Source organism: Diceros bicornis, chromosome 23 (genome assembly GCF_020826845.1).
Source record: "Diceros bicornis minor isolate mBicDic1 chromosome 23, mDicBic1.mat.cur, whole genome shotgun sequence".
NCBI classification, from domain to species: domain Eukaryota; kingdom Metazoa; phylum Chordata; class Mammalia; order Perissodactyla; family Rhinocerotidae; genus Diceros; species Diceros bicornis.
The window spans coordinates 441,798-460,739 of record NC_080762.1 but is presented as its reverse complement, the minus strand read 5'-3'; the positions used below and the strand labels follow the sequence as shown (position 1 = coordinate 460,739).

Below are 18,942 nucleotides of genomic sequence, written 5' to 3'. Positions count from 1 at the left end.
ACACTGTAGAACATATTTTCTTAATGAAAATCAAACCAAAATGCACTTTAAAATAGAAGGGGTTTACCTTCTATTTCATTGATTTACTGGGTTTGGCAATACTGGAAAAGAAAAGAAATCATATTGAGAGTTAAGATTCTGCCTCGCCAGTCATGCACGTTGGATTTTCCAAAATTACATTTGGATTTTCCATAAACTCTTCAAAACAGTTGAACTTCAATTTATTTAAATTGTCTTCAAGAATCAACAAATTGGAGCATACTTAAGAGACTATAAATGGTTAAATGTTTTTTAAGCGACTCAGTTATTTGTAGCGTATCAAGTGAGTTGAAAAGCCATGTTCAATCTTAATGACATCATGGATGTAATATACATCTTTTCAATGGATATTTTCCTAGATAATTGGATAGCAATTTTAAATGACAGATTCCAAATAAATATGCCCTTTTGGTTTAGTATTACACTAATGATTCATTCTTCTCTTCCGTCTCCCCTTTGGAGTAAGAGTTTGTATGTAGTTACCCAGGAATACTTATGATGACATAAAAGCCAATTATTATATATGAAGTATTAAATCAAAATTTATCCTCCCATAAATGCATATTTGAGTCATAAGACCACTTCTTCACCAATTATTACTCCAAAGACACTTAGCACCCAAATCACCACAGACATAAAAGGACGAGGAGAGAACTGCAGCTTTAATGACTAAGCCCAGGCCTCTATGAAGGTAAACATCTCCTCCCTTAATGGTGCCCATAAGACAGAACGTTCCAGGTGCTGGAGTATGATGTGCTTCACTGCGGGTAAGAAGAAAGAGAGGGCCCATCAGAAAATATGCCAACTACCACCCCGGAGTCAAGGAAAGGGAGTGAGTCCCAGGTCGCTGAGGCCTTCCTCTGCTAACGGCAGGTACCAGAAGGGCAGCAGTCAGGAGCTCAGACCCTGAAAGTGAACAGACCCTGTATGTTCGAGGGCCAGCCTGCAAGGACCTGGTGGGGCCGAGGGGATACAGTCCAACTTTCAAGGTGCTCACAGTTCAGCTGACTGAGTAATAAGCAAGCTTACATGACAGTTTATGGAGCCGTGTTCTCCAAATTCAGGTGCGTCAGAATCACCTGGAGAGCCTGTGGACACGTGGCTGGGCCCACTCTGAGCGTCTGATACAGGTCTGCAGGGGCTGGGATCCTCCTGCTCTGGCCTGGGGGCTGAGCTGAGAGAACACCGCTCAGAGTAAGGTAAGTACCTACAGAGCAGCAGGAACAAGATGAAGGGTGGTGGACAAGACATCCGTTTGGGGAGCAGGAGAAAACAGAAGTCCACTCAGAGGAGGCACCAGGCATGGCTCCCCAAGGGGGAGACAATCCTGGAGGTTGGGGATTTCCTACAAAGTCTCAGTGAGAAGTGATGAAAAGCCGGAGGGGAAAAGAGGGTTAATGTGTTTCTTTGATTAAGTCACAAATGAGCCACTGGTCCACACTCACCAACAGAATAGCTTAAGAGGACATAGGTACCAAAGGATGAAGAAGAATTTAGCTGACAGAGTACAGATCACCGTAGAGGGGCAGAAATGCTACATCTGGTACCTATTTTTGTTCCTAAAGAATATTGTTTTGTTTCAGGAAAAGTGCCTTCCATGTCAAGATCCCCTTAGAATGCTCACCGAGTTCTTGCTTTTATTTTAACATCCCATTTCAGTTCATCCCATTTCAGGTGGTCACGACCACCTCTCCCCACCACACTGTGGTAATCCCACCCTGATCCTCTCACTGTGAACTTTTAACACAGAACTAGATGGAGCCACTTAAAGATGACGAGTCAGATTATGTCACGCCTGAGTTCAGACCTCTCCAATGGCTTCCCAGCCCTGAAAATAAAAGCCGATGTCCTCCCAATGGTTCCTAAGCCCTCCGTGACCTGACTCAGGGTAGGTGGCTGGCAGGTGCTCAGTGAGGTCACTGAATGAATGAACCATCAGTTCCTGAAAGGGTACCACGACCACGAGATAGAGATGGCACTCTGCCCCTCACCCAGGTGTATTTTACCCTTGGCCATGCCTACCACCTTAATTAACCCAAGGCAAGTGACCTGCCTATCTATCTGGTTACCAGCCACGCCATAGTGTTTATTAAGCACAACAGGGGGAATGGGTTGGGACCAGCATCAACACGGGATTTAATGGGGGAGGAGCCCCAGTCTTATGCTCAAGGAATAAGAGGAGGGACGAGCAGGAAGCAGAATGAGATGGAAGGATGATGTGCGGTGCTCTTCAGGGTTATCCATCCAAGGAGATTTAGTCTCAGTAGAATTTCAGGGAAGCTGACCAAATCCAGCATTAAATCACTAACTGCCTCATAGGCACCTCCCACAAGGTTTCTGGTCAGATAGCACAGATGTCACTGTGAAGCTTCGTCTTCAGAGAAGGTGCCCAGGAAAGTTTGGGGGAGTGAGGTGGAGGAGGAGATGGAGACGGTGCTGCCTCTGACGTGACGGGTTCTCCACCAGGGAGGAAGGAGGAAAAGACGAATGACGGGTTGACTGAACTCACATGCCCAGAAGTTATCTTCACACAGTTCCCGACGACTTCTCACTTCAACCTCCACGGTGTGTTTGGGGAATGAAGCGATCAGGACTGGAGGTGGAGAACCACAGACAAGAAATACTCTATTAACTGTGTCACCAGCGCAAACAGGAAATGAACTTGCTGATGTTTGACACCTATTGAAAAGAGTCTTTTCCCCGCCAAATCCTGGGACCTGTACCTCTGTTCCTGACATGAAACACCGTAGGCCATCTCGTTTTATGTAGAAGAGCAAAAAAAGGTCACTTTGATTAATACTCTCCATCTATGGTTAACTCCTATTAGAGTGGAATGAAAACCTCTCCCCAAAACTTAGGGATTAAATATTAAAACTTAAGCCACTGGATAAAACAGCTTTATTTTTCATTACAAACCATGGAAAGAATTACTCTTCAAATGTTATTTGCCATTGCAGAAAACTAGTTTTTAACATTTCTTCTCTTCACATACCCAAATTAATTTAAGAAGACTTCAACAACTAAATCTGATTTAAAACAGGGGGAAGCTTTCTGATGCCCAGGGTTAATGTGTGTCTGCTAAGAGTCTGCATGTTCTCGCTGGCACCACCAGAGCACAGGTGGATTGGAGGTGATCTCATTTCACTTAGAATGAAAAAGCCTGTCACTGGCAGCCCTGGAGCTTCACGCAGGTCACTCGTTATCAAAATAAGAGATTCTAAACCAACAGAGACTCGGCTGAGCGGTGAATGATAAGAACCTTATCCACAGCCCCTTCAATGCAGCACTTTTATGCTACTCTGAGCGAAATACAGAGGCACTCAAGTTACTCACTCTATCAGGAATTAAAACAGAATTGCTGAAACAGCAGACTGGCTACAGACACAGAAACAAAACAAAAAGCCTTTTGTTTAGACAATCCTAGTGCTTTGTTGAGACCCGGGTCATTTCAATGACTGTCTTTGCTATTCTTTCTTTTGTGTTGCTTACTATTAAAAAGAAAGGCAACACGTCTGTTACCCAACTGAACAAGAAATGCCGTTCACTTTCCTGCACTGTACATCGACTTCCCTCTCGGGGGTGAACCACTGTCAGGGTTTCCACACTCAGAGCAGTTGGTTTTATGAAGATTTCCATCAAATCCAACACAAGAAGGTAAAGAGCCCCTTTTGTACATAATTTCCATTCTGTTACTTCCTTATTTTTGTCTGTGCTCTTCTCTTTTCTCAATAGAGAATTTAATCCATTTTTTCATTAGGTTGGGCGACTTTCCCTAAGCACAAAAATTCCAAAAGAAGTCAAATGAAGTACCAAACACATAAAAAAATATAAGCCTGTAATAACACTATCATTTGTCTTTGAAAAGTCAACCTAATTAAATTCACAAGCACGGAACCGGAGAACACCAGATGAAGGCACCCTTCTCGCCAAAGAACCAGCAACACCGTGGGGCCACATTTCTATCGAGCCGCCAGCCCACCTCACGAACAACGTCTCTGTTCTTCGGCTTCATCTCAAAACCTGCTGCCCCAGTTCCCCATCCAGCAGACAGCGGCCGACACCTGACTTGCCTGAGTTCCCTGCCGACGCCTCCGCAGCAAACATCCTCCACGCCTCTGTGTCTGCAATCCCGTCCCCTCTGGTGGGCTTCTTTTGTCTACATCCATGTCTTAACTGGCTCTAGCTTTTACAACAAGTAATCAAATGGCCTCTACCCTGGTAGAGGTACCACTTCTACCACCTCAGAATATTGTCCCTTTTCTCTTGGCCTCGTTGACATCACCTACTTTCTTTAAAAATTACCTGTAGAATTTTTCTGCTTATAAAAGTAATTCTTATTTCATGAAATCTGGCTTCTTAAATCCAAAGATCTCCCTGAAACTGCTCTGTGGAAGGTCACCAATGGCCACCTACTGACGGATTCAGCGGCCTGGAGAGAGAATGGACGAGCAGTGGAGAGACAGGGAGAGTGGACGAGATGAGCTGGCATTCCAGGGGGAGGACTTGGTCCTCACATGTGGAAGCACAGGGAGAGGACTGGGCGGAGGGTGGAGAACGCTGGGTGCCGGGGGTGAGGGTGGGGGTGGGGAAGAACGGCGACTGGGCAGATGAGGCTCCCTGGGCAGGGGTGAGACCATGAAGGTCCTCAGATGCTAAGGAAGTCAGGTTTTATCCAGTCAGTGACGGTGAGCTGGTAAAGAATTTTTAACAGAGAGGCATGATCCGATTTATGTTCTAAAGACAACACCCAGGGACAAGGGTGAGGCTCAATGACACCACCGTTATCAACCCGTATGTGAGTTATTCATAGGTACATCTTATCTCCCGGCCAGCTTTAGGCTTCCGAGGAAAGCAGCCACGTCATTCCTCCTTGACTCAGCTGCAGGACGACTGAGGAAATTGTTATGTAAACACAAACTGAGATTTCAGACAACCCAGTTTGTCAGGACTTACACTCAGCACTAAGTAATAACTTTGTGTCAATAAACCCCACCCCTTTCACCCCTGAGCAGTCGGATCCTGAGAGGCCGGGCAGGATCTCAGAGCTCAGAAGGAGACCTGGACGTCGTGAACTGTTTTCCAGGGGAGGAACTAGTACGGAAGTGGAGTGTGATTTCTCGACGCCCACAGGCTACTGGCAGCACTAGGGTCAGAATCCTGGTCTCCATCTCATCTTCCGGAACAGTTAACAATAGCAGAGCAAGGTGTCGATGCCGCCGTGCTTTATGAAAGATGAGATAATTATATATCTTACCTCTGTTCAGTGGCTTTTTCAGAAGAACCTACCACTCCCCTCGCCCCCACTCCCAATTCTATGCCAATTTTTGTTTAAACTAGAAAATAAGTTAAAATTCTATTTGAATAAGTAATTTAATGTTTCTTATTATAAAAAATTTAAAATAACCTTTCTTTAATCGGCGATATTCCACCTCCTCCTTTACACGTCAATTTTACCAAAGGATTCTTCAGGAAGAATGAAGTAATGAACCAGGCAGAGTAAACCCACTGGCAAGAGGTACGTCACCGGCACCTCATCCTTCTTTCCCTCCTCCTTCCATAACCCGTGCCTTTTTGTTAACTCCATTGGGGAAGTAATGACCTATTACAGCCCTAAAAATACCCACTCAATGCTCCTAGGACGAAACGACGGTTACAGACATTACCCATACACGATGTCTCATAATGAAGCTTCCTTTTTTCATTTCTCTTAAACTTATTTGAATTTCAATGAAATCAGGAATGAGTGAAAAGGCGATTTCATGAGAACAGCGAAGCCACCACCATTGGGCATCCATGAGCTAATCTGCATTTCCTAAATTAATCAGCTAAAGAAACCAAATCTGCCTTGGGCCTTTAGATTCCCAGGGTGAGCCCTGTCTCTCTGATCTCTTAGAAGAGGCCTTAAAGGGGAGGTCTCCTCAGTGCCCTCAGGATCTGAGATCAAAACTGGCCAGCCTGGGCTGAGCAAGAAGCCTGATTCTGAGTCCTGGCACAGCCATCTATAAACTGCAAAGTAGCTATAAACTAATCCCTTAGCTTGTACTGACCTTGGTTTACTTATCCACAAAATGAGAAGGGGATTTATTAATCAGAGGACCAGGAGGCCCCAGCTCAGTCAGGCGAGGCGTCTTCCAGAGGCCGATGGTGAGGGGGAAACACAGGCACCTAATGACGTGGATGAAATGAACTCCGGTGTCCAGTGTCTGCACTGTCACCGCCGTCTGACGACGCTCCTTGCTCTGTTCCTCCCCCTCCTCCCCACAGCATGTCTCTGGAGCACAGTGCGTGGGAAGGAAGCACCAGCTGAATCACGACAGCCATTTGGGAAAGAGGGCTGAGATTTATAAAATCACATCTGTGTTCTGTTGTGCTTAAATTAAAACGTATCCTTCCCTCCACAACACTGCTTCCACGTTGAGAGCAGGTACTTTAAGACACTTTACATAAATAAGTTCATTTTATTCCCACAAAAACAGATACATATTATGATCTTTATTTTACAGATGAGCAAACAGGTTCAAATTGTTGAAGAAACAAACTCAAATCATATACACCTAGTACACAGGTCAGGATCTGACCTACATGTAACCCACTCACTTCTCATAAACCCAGACTTTCCTATTAGAGAGCAAGAACAGGAGGCTTCCGGAGTTTAGGTCACATTCTATTTTTTGACCAGGGTAATGGTTACATAGACATGTGCTTTATAATTATTTGTTAACTTGTGCATGTTTTATGTATTTGTCTGTGTCATATGCCATTATTTGTAAAAAGTGACAGAAGAGAAAAAGATGAAGAATTCAGAGTCATCATACAAGGCGGGCAAAGCAGATGTTCATCCCGAGTCTGTCTGAGGTGGTGAGCAGACACATTGTTCACTGAGAGAGAGAGACAGAGAGAGAGAGACAGAGAGAGAGACAGAGAGGACAGAGAGAGAGACAGAGAGAGAGAGAGAGAGCGAGCGAGCGAGAGCGTGCTCAGGCAACACCCACGAGGCCACACCTACAAAGGCATCGCCCATCCGTCCCTTGAGAAGTGCCACAGGACCCCCAAGAGGAGAATCTGTGGCCAAAACAGAGGGCATCTGGGCCGTCCCAGGGACTGGTGTGCCCCAGGCAGACAGATAGGACAGCACAGCTCCTCATGAACTCCAGAGAGAACCCTCAGCCTTTCCCAGATCAGACTGATTTGTCTAAGTCAAGAGAACCAGGAGGCTTCCGGACAATGAAGGGCAGACACAGTGACTCTTGGATCAAGTCTGTGTGCCAGGAACTGTCAGGGAAAACGTGTCCGTAATTTAGGAAAGGCAGACCATACTTTAGTGTTAAATAGGTTGGTCTGTAGACACACACACACACAAACTACTGTTTTTAACGACTTTGTACACAGTCATTTCTTCACATTGTAAATCCTTGGCTCCTATCTCTCCAGATCAGTAACCATAACCTTCTGACTGAATTTACACAGCCAGATTCAACATTCCCCCCTGTGCCCACACTTCTAATTCTGGAGTCCCGGGCAGGCTGACCTGCTAAAATGTTCTTCTTCAGGAAAGAGCTGTGAATGGGGCTCATTTCTGAGAGAATAACAGATGCTCCGTGAACTAACTCAGGCGGAGTGTAACGGACACAGTAACCAAGTCGCCTGTTACACGTGCTGTGAGAAACTGTGTTTCTCTCTCTCCCAAGTTGGGCTTTTGGGGGATGGAGCCTTAAAAATAATATCTTTATTTCAGCCTTTAATATGCTCATAATTTTCGAATGAGGTCTACAGTTGTCAAGAAATAAAATCCAAGCCTTTCATTGATCCTCAGCGCCCCCTCCCTGATTCCCCTTTTCCACTCATTGTGGCTCTTTAAATAAAGCTGAGAACTATCCAGATAAAAATCTAGTTGAAGGTTACTCGTCATCACAGCTATGTTATGAAGTTATTGAAGGGTTAAAAGAACTATGGAGATGAAAAGGGTAGAAGCCGTCTGGAAATTCAGTGAAAAGCTGAGTGAATTCTTTATGGACAACGGGAACTATCTTTGGAAATTCACTCTCCACAACCAGCCAGATGTCTGTTGAACCAAATACCAAAATACAATTTCTAAATCCAGGTACATGTTTGTATCATCGTTAGCAGTAAATTATTACCTAAGTGTCTAGTAACAAAATAAATCAACAAAACCAAATCATTTGATCTAAGAGCATGGCCGCCAAATTCTATCAAATTCTCCAAATACAAAACAAACACCAAAGTCTCTGCTCTGTTTAGACCAGAACAGAGTGAGACTGCACAGGGAAGACCCTGCTCCAGGCGCTCCACGCGCCGCTCTGCACACCGCGAAGCCCTCTCCTCTCCAGTGGGGATGGGGTGGGCTCTCCCAGCGCTTCTCCTTCCCCTGACTGGCCCTCACCCCGGGCCCTCCATCACACTGCTGGCCCTTGACCACCGTCTCGACACAAGACAGCAAGCTCAACTCCAACTTTCCTCCATTCATTTAAAAACCCCTGGCACAGTACCAACTGGGGCTCAAATACTTATTAAATTGTGTCTACTATCTGCCTTTATGTACTAACTCAAACTTGGCTTTTTGATAAAAACATTTTTCAGTAAACCCGTGTCTTCCTCAATCACTCTACTGACCACTGAGCGTTTCTGCATGACTTTAAGAAGCAAATGTTTACCACACTTAGTTACTAACTTACTATTACTCACTGTATCATTTCCCTCCGTATTTTATGATCCTCAAGAGGAGAGCTGAGCTCCCCATAAAAACCGACAGAACCGTTCATACTACGAGCATTTAATGATTATGAAAAAGCACCAACCTGTTTAACATTAAAGAACGGTATTCCTTCTTACAACTGTGGACAAGGTCACAGTAAGAGGAGGGGGAGGAGCAAAACAGATCACTCATTGTGAATAATTAGCTACTTTTCTATATTTTTAAGCAAAGAATGCTGAGGTCAAATTAAGTTAGACTGATGACCTTACATAACATGATCCCTTAACAGTGCTCTGTGTTCGGGACTGGAGTTTTCTTTTTAGTCTTCACTGATAACGAGGCAGGAAACCCTCTGCCCCTGCCGTGTGTATCTCGGGCAGCTAACCCGTCTGTCGTGGGGCAGCAGGACGTGAAGTTCCAAACACGTGATTCAAAGCAAATAAATGGAGAACAGAAGAGCTCAGACGCTCTCTCATTGCATCTTCCTCAACCACTGTTCTTCAAGTTGTTACCTAAAATCTCTTTAGGAGTATCTAAACCCAGACAAAGTTGTGCTCCAAGAATTTTCCAAAGTTATTAATTTTATTAATAGTAAATCCCTTTGATGAACCACTTTAGGGCATTAAAACAATTACTAAAGCATTTACTTTTTCAAAATAAAATTCTAGTGCAGGCAAAACCATTGGTGATGATATATCCTGTGACCTGCTGAAAAGTGAGAAGAAAATAAATCAGAAAGATCTACATATAGATCTTCACTTTTCTAAAGGAAGAAAAGAGAAGCTCTGAGCTGGTACTTGCAAATACATGAACGAGGGAGTGAAGCACAGTTTCCTGGACAGTGATCAAAAAGAGCTAGGCCTGAATATTCAAACTCGCACACACCTTCCGGAACATTCTCTACAAGCCAGACCCTGCTCAGTGCCTCCGAGCTCGCAGAGAATGTTAACAATGGCCCTGCCTCAGGGTCTGTCCTGGGAACCATGCCATTTAATATTCTCATTAGTTACTCGGTGGAGGAAGGTGAGCTCTCGGTAGAGCAGCTCTTTGTCCAAGTTTACTGAAGATGAGCCTCTAGGGACTGAAGGGATCTGGGAGAAGTTTTGGTTGGATTTAGGTTCATCATGGGCAACAGAGGTCAAAGAACAACACCAAGGCCAGACCCAAGGGCCCACCTAACACGATTCTTCTCATCGAAGCTATAGTCACAAAACAGAGAGATCACTCAGGCTAAAGGGAAAAGGGGACCCAGGAGCGTCCTCATTTCTGGACAGGCCAAGGCTAAGATACAAGATGCTGTCAGACACACATGAGATCACCTGAGCGTTCTCAAGACTGAAGGAGAACAATAGGGCTACCATCTAAGCTTTTGGTACAGTTCTGTCCAGAACATCAAATCCATCACAGACTGTCGATAGCTTTCCTTCTTCCTCTAAGAAGAAATTATCTGCTTTCTTTAATTCCCACACAGCAACTTTTGGCACATCTCTTCACTATTTTTCATGGGGTGATTTGCACTATAGATATAAGTATAAATTCCTGAAGAGCTAAGACCCTGCCTTTGTGTTCTGCACTTCTGCCAGAATAACAGGTTTCCAACAAACGGCTGTAAAAGACAATACAGTGAGGTGGTTCTGAGCTGCGGCCTCAGACCATCCACGTCAAAGCCTGGTTCCACCACTCACTGACCCGGAGATCTCAGGCACGTTTCTAGTCTCTGTGTCTCCATTTCATCATCTGCAAAACGACACAGCAATAGTAACAGGCAGGATTATCGTGGGGAGTAAATGAGATAACACGTGTGATGGGCTTAGCACTGCACTTGCCAGACAGACCAGTGTTAATCAACATTAGCCAGTGGTCACGGCAGTCGTAGTAACAGTACATCGGTGAATGAATTAATTGTCATTAATAAATGACCGACAGACAAGAAAAACTATCATAAAAATTAGAGGGGTCCTCATAACAGATTTCTTCCAGATTTAAGTCTCTGACAATTAGATAAGATACAGGACACCCAGTTAAATTAAATTTCAGATAAACAAGTACTTTTTTAGTAAAACTATGTCCCAAACATTGCATGGCCGGGGAGAGCCGGCAGAACAGCATCTGGCAGAATAAGAACACTGATTTGCTGCTTTAAGAAAAAGTCTCTGACTCTGAAGTCATTCCTTCGTCTTTTAAAGAACTTCCTTCTTGATCACTTTTAGGAAGCCCTCCTCCTCACGTTTACACTTCTTCACATTGACAATAAGTTGAAGCAAAACTGAGAATTTTACACTAGATATTCCATATTTCCTGCTGACCGGAGCGTCTCTGCCGTCTGCCCACAGACCCTCACGCACCGGAGCCCAGGTGGGCACTGTGCACGTTCTCATGAGCCAAACCACTCGCATCTGTCACACTCTACACGCAGGCCCCCTTTCCACCCAACCTGAACTAACTAGAACAAACCCTTGGAAAGTATTAGCTTTAACAAATTTGCTTTGAATACTTAACAATGGCTTAAAAAAGGCAGTGGCTAAATTCCCCATGTCAGCAGGGGTTTATTAGGATTAAATCAGTCCCAGTGGTTTAAACACGCTAAAGCAGGGGGCTCTGAGGAGAGAGTGGTGTATCTCAACAGACAGGTTTCCACAGAGACCAGAACATACTAGGCGTGTATTAGGATGTGAGCATTCACGGCATCTTCTAGGGAAACAGCATCCTATATGTTCATTATGAGAAGGTGGTCTTTTACAAATAGCAATCACATTTGCCCTTCCAACTCTAACAGTCAGAAATCAAGGACAAGCCCGCCAGATGCAACCTTACCCCTCAGCACTGATTTGAGGTTGAGCTTGGCTTGGCGGTGCAGGTCCTCCACGCAGGGCGGCCTCGTGGTGGGAAGGAACACGTTCTCCTGCTGGTGCCAGGGGGCAGTGTAGTGGACCGTCCATCTGCTCTCCTCATCTAGGTTGGAAACCGCTGTAGAAAGAGAGAGGGAATAAACTCAGGCGTCAAATTAAGCTTTACTGGCTCCAAAGTGTTCCATTGAGATGGGTTCTTGGTGCCCACCACCTCTGGGGAGAGGGCCCACAGGGGACACGGAGCAAGTTCTGAATGAGGTTTAATCTTAGACTCCAGGGGTCCTCCCCACAGGGGTTCTTCTCTACAGGAAAAGCTGAAACTGTCCATCATCCCCACAACATTTTGGTAGAATTGTTTGCTCACTTAATTGTTTCCAGCATTTTAGGCCCTCCCTGGACTCTAAGGTTAGAAAACGACTCACAACGTTGATAGAGACCTCTGATTCCTACTTCACTCCACCACGACAAACGCCTGTTATTCAGTTGTACAAGGTTGTTGCATTGGTAAACATTAGATTCTCAAGACAGAAACCAATTTCCTACTGAGAGGTTGAGACCAAAGCTTTCCCCTCTAAAGCACTATTTTAAACATCACTCTTATAAACTCAATTAAATCTTTTAAAAATTAAGCATAAACAATGTAATACACTTAAATGGCATATCTAATAGAAGTGGAAATCAATTTGTGTACAAGATTTTCTCTGTATTTCTTGCTTTCATGGAAGACTGTTATATTAAAAGGCTCAAAAAAAAAAAAATTCAATGCAATTGACTTTCCCCAACACAGCCCAATTCAATTGAATTTTGCAAACACACAAGAGATGAGAATGCCCGATGGTGTTAGATGGTCATGAGAGAACGCTAACTCTCTGCAGGAATTTTCCTTCATCCCGCATTTCATTCATTTATTTATTATTCTATTTCCTTTTTCCTGACCACGCAACCTAAGGGACACCAGTGGAGCCCCTGGTGACAATGAAGCAAACAAATTCATCAACAGCGTTTTAATACTTTCTCTAAATCCGCCACTGTGAGCCAGGGTGGGATAGATCAGAGAAGCGAAGAGAAAGACCCTGTGCTGAGGCATTCACGGCGGGGGGATAGGTCTGACACCACTCGAGGTGCGAGTCAGCGGCCAGTCTTACCCAACTCCGGCCTCGGTGGGGAGGGCGCCCTGGGCATGTGCATTTCTACAACACAACAAGGCCCTGGAAATTAGACAGAAAGAAGGTTCCCAAAATAAACTGAACAGGCACGCATGCACTACTGAATCTGTCTATTTGAACACATTTAAAATTAACTCACCATGCCCACAGCACAGCTATTAGAGCTGTTTATTATAAAGACCAAATGAACTAACATATGTAAAGTCCTAGCTCACGAGATAACTTATGTAAAGCACGGCTGTGGCAGGGCAGTGGAATTGCTCTAAATTAAGCCCCGGACTTTACAACCGTTGCTGAGGAGAAACTCGGCCTTTCTCAGCGCCCGAGGAACTCGAGCCACAGGTTAGCTCTCACCCCACATACCATGTTTTCTACACTAAATCCTACAATCCTCACCTCCCAATAATTCACTTATTAAATGATCCCACCTTCTCCATGAATTGTTATATGGGAAAATAAACACTGAGAACTAGATATCAAGTCAAACACAGAAATGTCCTGTGTGCTTGCTGCTCTCAATGTCTGACAAAAGCAGCACGTGAAGTAGGCACCTGGTGTCTCAGGCAATCTTGACCAAGTGTCCTGCCTGGTGCATACGACCATCAGTCTCCACACAGGAAATCCCAAAGATCCGACTTTGCTCTTATTCACGGACCTGAGAATCTTGCACAGTGCGGAATTCACACACGTCCCTCAAAGGGCACCCGCAGGCAACCACAATGCTGTGTGCTGACCTCCATTTATTTGCAAGACTGAACGGCAATACTTCCTAGTTGGAAAACACTGAAAACTGAAACTCTTCCTATTTGCCAATTACAAATCAAATCCGAGTAATTCGGATTTGTGTTCACATCTGTGTAACTGCACCATCAGCCCCATGCACAGCTACCCACGGGCTCTAAGAGCAGTGTCGCCCGCTGTGTCTGACTCATGCCCTGGCAGATTTTCATCAGTCCGTCCACTGACAGCCCTGGAGCACAGGAGCTGCAGACCAAGAGCCAGAGTGCTGTCGTTGTTGTTCTCTCCCAAGCTCCTCTCACCAACACTCCATCCACACTTGTCCAGTTCAAATCACTGGTCCAGAAACTGAACTAGACCCAACCAACAACCACGAAAAACAAAACCACGTATTGTAAAAATTATGCTTTCCAGGGAATGAAGAAGCACTGGGTCAGAGAAATTTAAACCACTGGTAAGCAGGCAATGAAGTCACACCACCAAAGCTGTGTTCTTTACAACGACGACCATCAGTCTAGACAGAGCTTGAAACCCGTAACAGAGAGCTCGGGGAGTTCAGAGGATCGTCTCCACCAAAAATACAGGATGGATCTCACAGAGGCTCCCCGCACATGGAGCCAAAGAATCAAAAACCATACATCGAGGTGGACATAAAGTAATTACAAGGCTTTTTTTCTTCTTCAAAGGGCTTCTTTTGAGAAGCACAAAACAAGTGACCTCGCCTAAAATCCCAACCATAAATAAGATGTGCTAAGATCCCACGATCTGCCCTAAAGTTACAAAAGTCTAAGGTATTTGAACAACTGGTACAGAAAGAACTTGATCTTATTCTCGTTATGCTGTTTCACACACTAATTCCTGAAGTAGTACCTAAAACACACACACACACACACACACACACACACACACACACACACACGAGCGGGGAGAAAAGAAACTACTTACTTTTCTTCTTAAAAAGTTTAATGAAAGACTTGATCTTTGCATTGATCAAGACCACCATCTCCAGGATGCCTACATAGGACTCAGAAATTTAAATCACACTAAGAGCTCAGGCCAGCAGGCAGGTGGCAAGCTGCCCTCCACTCCAGATCTCACTTCTTCCTCCCATCTGGAATCCTTGACATCTGATGTAACTCTGGGGCTGGGCTTATTGTCAGGCAGTTACAAACCATTAACAGTCCTTGAACCTGAAAAGCTCCCACTGAAACCTAATCTTTAAGGCTGAGAGCCGCCAGTGACAACGTGTGCAGAGAGAAAGAGAAAGCCAATCAGAGTTCCTATTTGCATGACAGCCACATCACCCTCTTTGCCTCGGTGCTCACGTATTCCCTTTTCTCTCCGACAGATCAGAAGTTTCTCCTCTTTGGAGTTCACAAAAATAGCGCAGATTTTCCTCTACGGAAGTCAAGGTGAAGCAAATGTGTCCCCATTTTCACTGGGCCACTATGAACACCAGATCTTTTTTGTGGAGCCGACAAGTCTTAGGGCCAGTCCATGTTGATTCTCTGGCTCTCAGTTAATTCAGGCATTTGAACTGATTTGGGGGAAAAAAGGGCCAAACTATTGTTTCTGGACCACGCCCCGAGGCTCTGCCTCCCACACCGAAGGAACGTTCACAAGCAGTAAAACATTACAGCACAATTTCCATGGAGCTGTAAATGTGACTTGGTTGCATTTTTGTGCATATTAGCATGCCCAGTCGTCTCACCCAGCTTTTTTTTCGCCAATCAACATTGTAATTATTCCAAAGTAAAAACAAAAAGAACCAACGTCCCCACTCCAAAGGAGAAATTAGATGAAGTACCTTAACCGTTTTAATCTGTATTTTAAATTCAATTATCTTCTAAGTGCCTGGTTTAAAAACAATTCCATGAACGCCCTCCCTGACGGGAAGAAGAGCAATTTCAGACAAACATTACTTGGGTTTCTCTCTAACTTGAATATGCTGTACTGAGTTCTAGTTCTTCTGTCCATTTGCAATTAACCTCAGAGAACAGAGAGGGAAGAATCAGAAATAACAGTAAATCAGCAGGCACCAGAGAAACATATTCTGGGGTAAAGGGACAGGAACAAAACGGAAAGGAAAGGCCATGAAGGGACGGAGGACGGGACGCCCACCCTCTCCCGATTCCACTTCACGGCAAACGTCTGAAACACGTTAGACCACCTCTTATTTCACGGCTCTGGGCCAGACTTACAACTGAATGGAAAAACCTAATAATCCACTAATTCAAAACATTTAGTTTATAACAAAAGCTCTTACTCAAAGAATAAAATTCTATAAGGGGCTCCCTCTAGGGAAAGTTCTGGATGATTCCTCCTCAAATCTTATCCCCCCATAACCTTATTTTTTGAACAAAGCAAAGCAAACAACAAACTAGAACACATATATTATCACATCACCACAGATTTCCCGTGTGTGTTTTTTCATCCTATACATAGCTTTATTTAAAGTAATTACACGGCCAGATGGCAAACGAGAAGTGACGGAGACTAAGTTAAACCATAAAGCTGCCTTAATTAGTGAGCAAAGTTCCCCTTAGGAACAGGTTTATGAGCAAGGGTGACCGGGCTCCGCTTCTCGAGCTGCCTCCCCCTCACGGCATCACGGACAGGAGGGGCGCTCTGGACGGAGCCTGTTCACAGCCCAGGCTCTGAGGTCCAATGGCACCATGCAGACTCACGACTGAAAACAGCGCACAGCTTTGCGCCGGCACAGCAGCGGCATCGGAATGCCAGTTCCTTCACAGAAGAGGTAAATACCAAGCACACGCTAAGCCCACTCACTTGGGACATGTCGGTGAGACGCTGCCCTCCTGGAGTTCAGGTTATTGGGCCATAAACCACAATCACAGGGTATATCAGACCGTGGTAAGAGCCACGGACGGAAGGAAGCAGAACAGGAGTGGGAGGCGGCCAGACTGCAGCATTAACAGGAGTCAGGGGAGGCCTCGTGGGTCAGGGGAGGCCTCGTGGGACAGGGGAGGCCTCGTGGGACAGGGGAGGCCTCGTGGGTCAGGGGAGGCCTCGTGGGACAGGGGAGGCCTCGTGGGTCAGGGGAGGCCTCGTGGGTCAGGGGAGGCCTTGTGGGACAGGGAAGACCTCATGGAAAAGGGGAGACCTGAGTAAAAACTTGGTGAATCCCTCTGGCTCTCACTTAAGAAGGACCTACAACCACTGGTAGAGAGAATTTCCAATCCTAGGACCACTCAGAGAAGAGCTTCCCCTCTTAGGAAATGAGCTGCAGGAAGAGGCACACAGGCAGGAATTTCCTTTCTCCCTCGGTATCAAGGCTGATATGCAGTGGTCACAGTTGTGTGAAGATAACGCCACTGTCCGGGCACACAGCAGGCAGGTCTGCATCTCAGGACAGAGAGCAGGCTCCCATCGCAGCGTGCCGGGCACTCCATCCTGTACGCGCTATTCCACGCTGCCTCCTGACTCCACAAGTCCAAGTCTTCAGGTAACAACCCAACAAATTACCGCATTTATTGTGATATGCATTGTGTTCTGAAAGAGCTTATTAATTATCAAGATTCCCCCAACACTTCCACCATCTCTTACTTTATATTGCACGCATAAGCATGAGAACAGGGAAGTGTCTTCATCTTACAATTTGCACTGCCTTAAGGTCATAGTTCATTGAAGAGCTATATTTTTATGGAAGATTTTTTAACTGCTCAATTTTTACATTCAACAGAAAACACATAAATGCACAGTCCTTCCTATTTCAACTTCAGCCATAACAACAGCAGCAGTTAAAAAGAAAAGTTCTACCACAGCGTATCCCAGACAATGAAAACTCGGTGGCTCAGCACGGGAGTGAAGAGCCAGCTCTGGAGCCATACCATCCAGGCCACTCACTGGAGCGGCATCTCCACACCTCGGTTTTCTCATCCGTGAAATGGAGGCACTAACAGTATTTCTATTACAAAGTTATTACGAGAAGTGAACGTTATCATTGGTAAAGTGCTCAGAGCAGTACCTGGAATGTGGTGAGTGCTAGGTGGATGAAGACAACCTTGAGGAAGAGGAAGCAGCCCTCGATGTCATGAAGGGCCACGCTGTCACAGAAGGGGCCCAGCCCCACAGCCGTCTCTCCTGGGCTCCGAGTTAAGGCCAGCTCCAGGAGTGGCTGCTCTAACCTACCACCTCCAGCTTCTACGTTATCCTTTCTACTGCCTCATATTCTACCTCTAACAGTTTTTAAAAAGTTCCCCGTGGTTGCCAGTGAACTTCTACCCAGTACCAATGGTCTCTCTCTCCTCTTCTACTATCTTTTTAATCATACGCTGCTGACAACCCAGCCCACAGCTCCTCTCCATCAGCACCGCAGCGCGCTGTTCCCATCCTACATCTGACTGCTCCTCTCTGCCTTCTGACAAACCTGTAATCAGCTGCAAAGAGCTGGTCCTGCAACTTCTGTCCTATGCTATTTACCTATTTTCCCCCAGAAACCTTCATGATTTTGCTGGTGTAAGGGCGGAGTCAGCAAATTACGGCCCTTGGGCCAAATCCAGCTGGCCCCCTTTCAACAGTTGGAAAAAACTAAAATAAGAAGAATATTTTGTGACATGCGAAAATGACATGAAATTCAAACATGAGTGTCCAGTAACAGAGCTGTAATGGAACAGCGCTACACCCCTTGTTTACCTGTCGTCCACACCGCTCCCGGGCTGCGCACAACAGCAGTCAAGTAGCTGAGACCAAGGCGGACGGCCCGCAACGCTGACCCCGGGCTTAAACTGCTGCCTTAAACACCTGCTTAATCTCCCCTCTCATCCTTCGTTTGTCTGTCCTCCAGTTCCATACCGACAGCCTCCACTCAAATTTCACATTCTCTCAAGCGGAGTGTCTAATATGAGCGAATCTGCTTTCCCCCAAACCCTAGCTGCTTATCAAGAACTTCCACATTTCTATTAGGGCCAAAGTCAATTTTTCAATGAACCAGACAGGTAAACAATGTCCAGTTAAAAACGAGAAAACTGAGATCTAGACGCTAATGCATGTCTCAGAGCCAAGGTGAGAATCCGGGCATCCTGAACCCTCTTTCACGAGCACAGAAAAGTTTTGAAAAGATTTCTTTAGTTAGCATGTTCAAGTTAATACATCCTAAACAAAAGTCCTTATTAGGACACATAATAAAATATTTAAGAATAATTCATTGTTCTCTAAAAATACTGTCAAACGTTACAAAGAAAAATACGCTCTGACATCACTTGAATGATCCCAGAGGCTTATCCTGGTCCAGTATCTTGAAATTCTGTTACCACTACTATCATATAAATATTTGCATCCTTATTCATAAAGTTCCTGCTTAATCTTTTACTGAACTGAATCTTCTTTCTAACCAACATTTAAAATTTTTCTTCTAGGAATCATCCGATTATGTCTACAGTTATCGGATTAGTTCCCAGGAAAACGTATACAACAT

General features: G+C 45.1%; 1 protein-coding gene across 5 annotated transcripts in view; it reads right to left on the bottom strand.

The window, feature by feature from the left end:
- The window catches only part of NHSL1 (NHS like 1), a 120,635-nt gene that overhangs the window by 45,191 nt on the left and 56,502 nt on the right, over nt 1-18,942 (bottom strand). For 2 of the 5 annotated variants that reach the window (XM_058566179.1, XM_058566178.1), the window contains exon 2: nt 11,567-11,719. In XM_058566179.1, the coding sequence (XP_058422162.1) occupies nt 11,567-11,719 (153 nt within the window). Of the gene's footprint in view, nt 1-11,566; nt 11,720-14,450; nt 14,744-18,942 lie in introns of those variants that run through there. The other 3 variants (XM_058566180.1, XM_058566181.1, XM_058566182.1) reach the window with 3 other exon arrangements.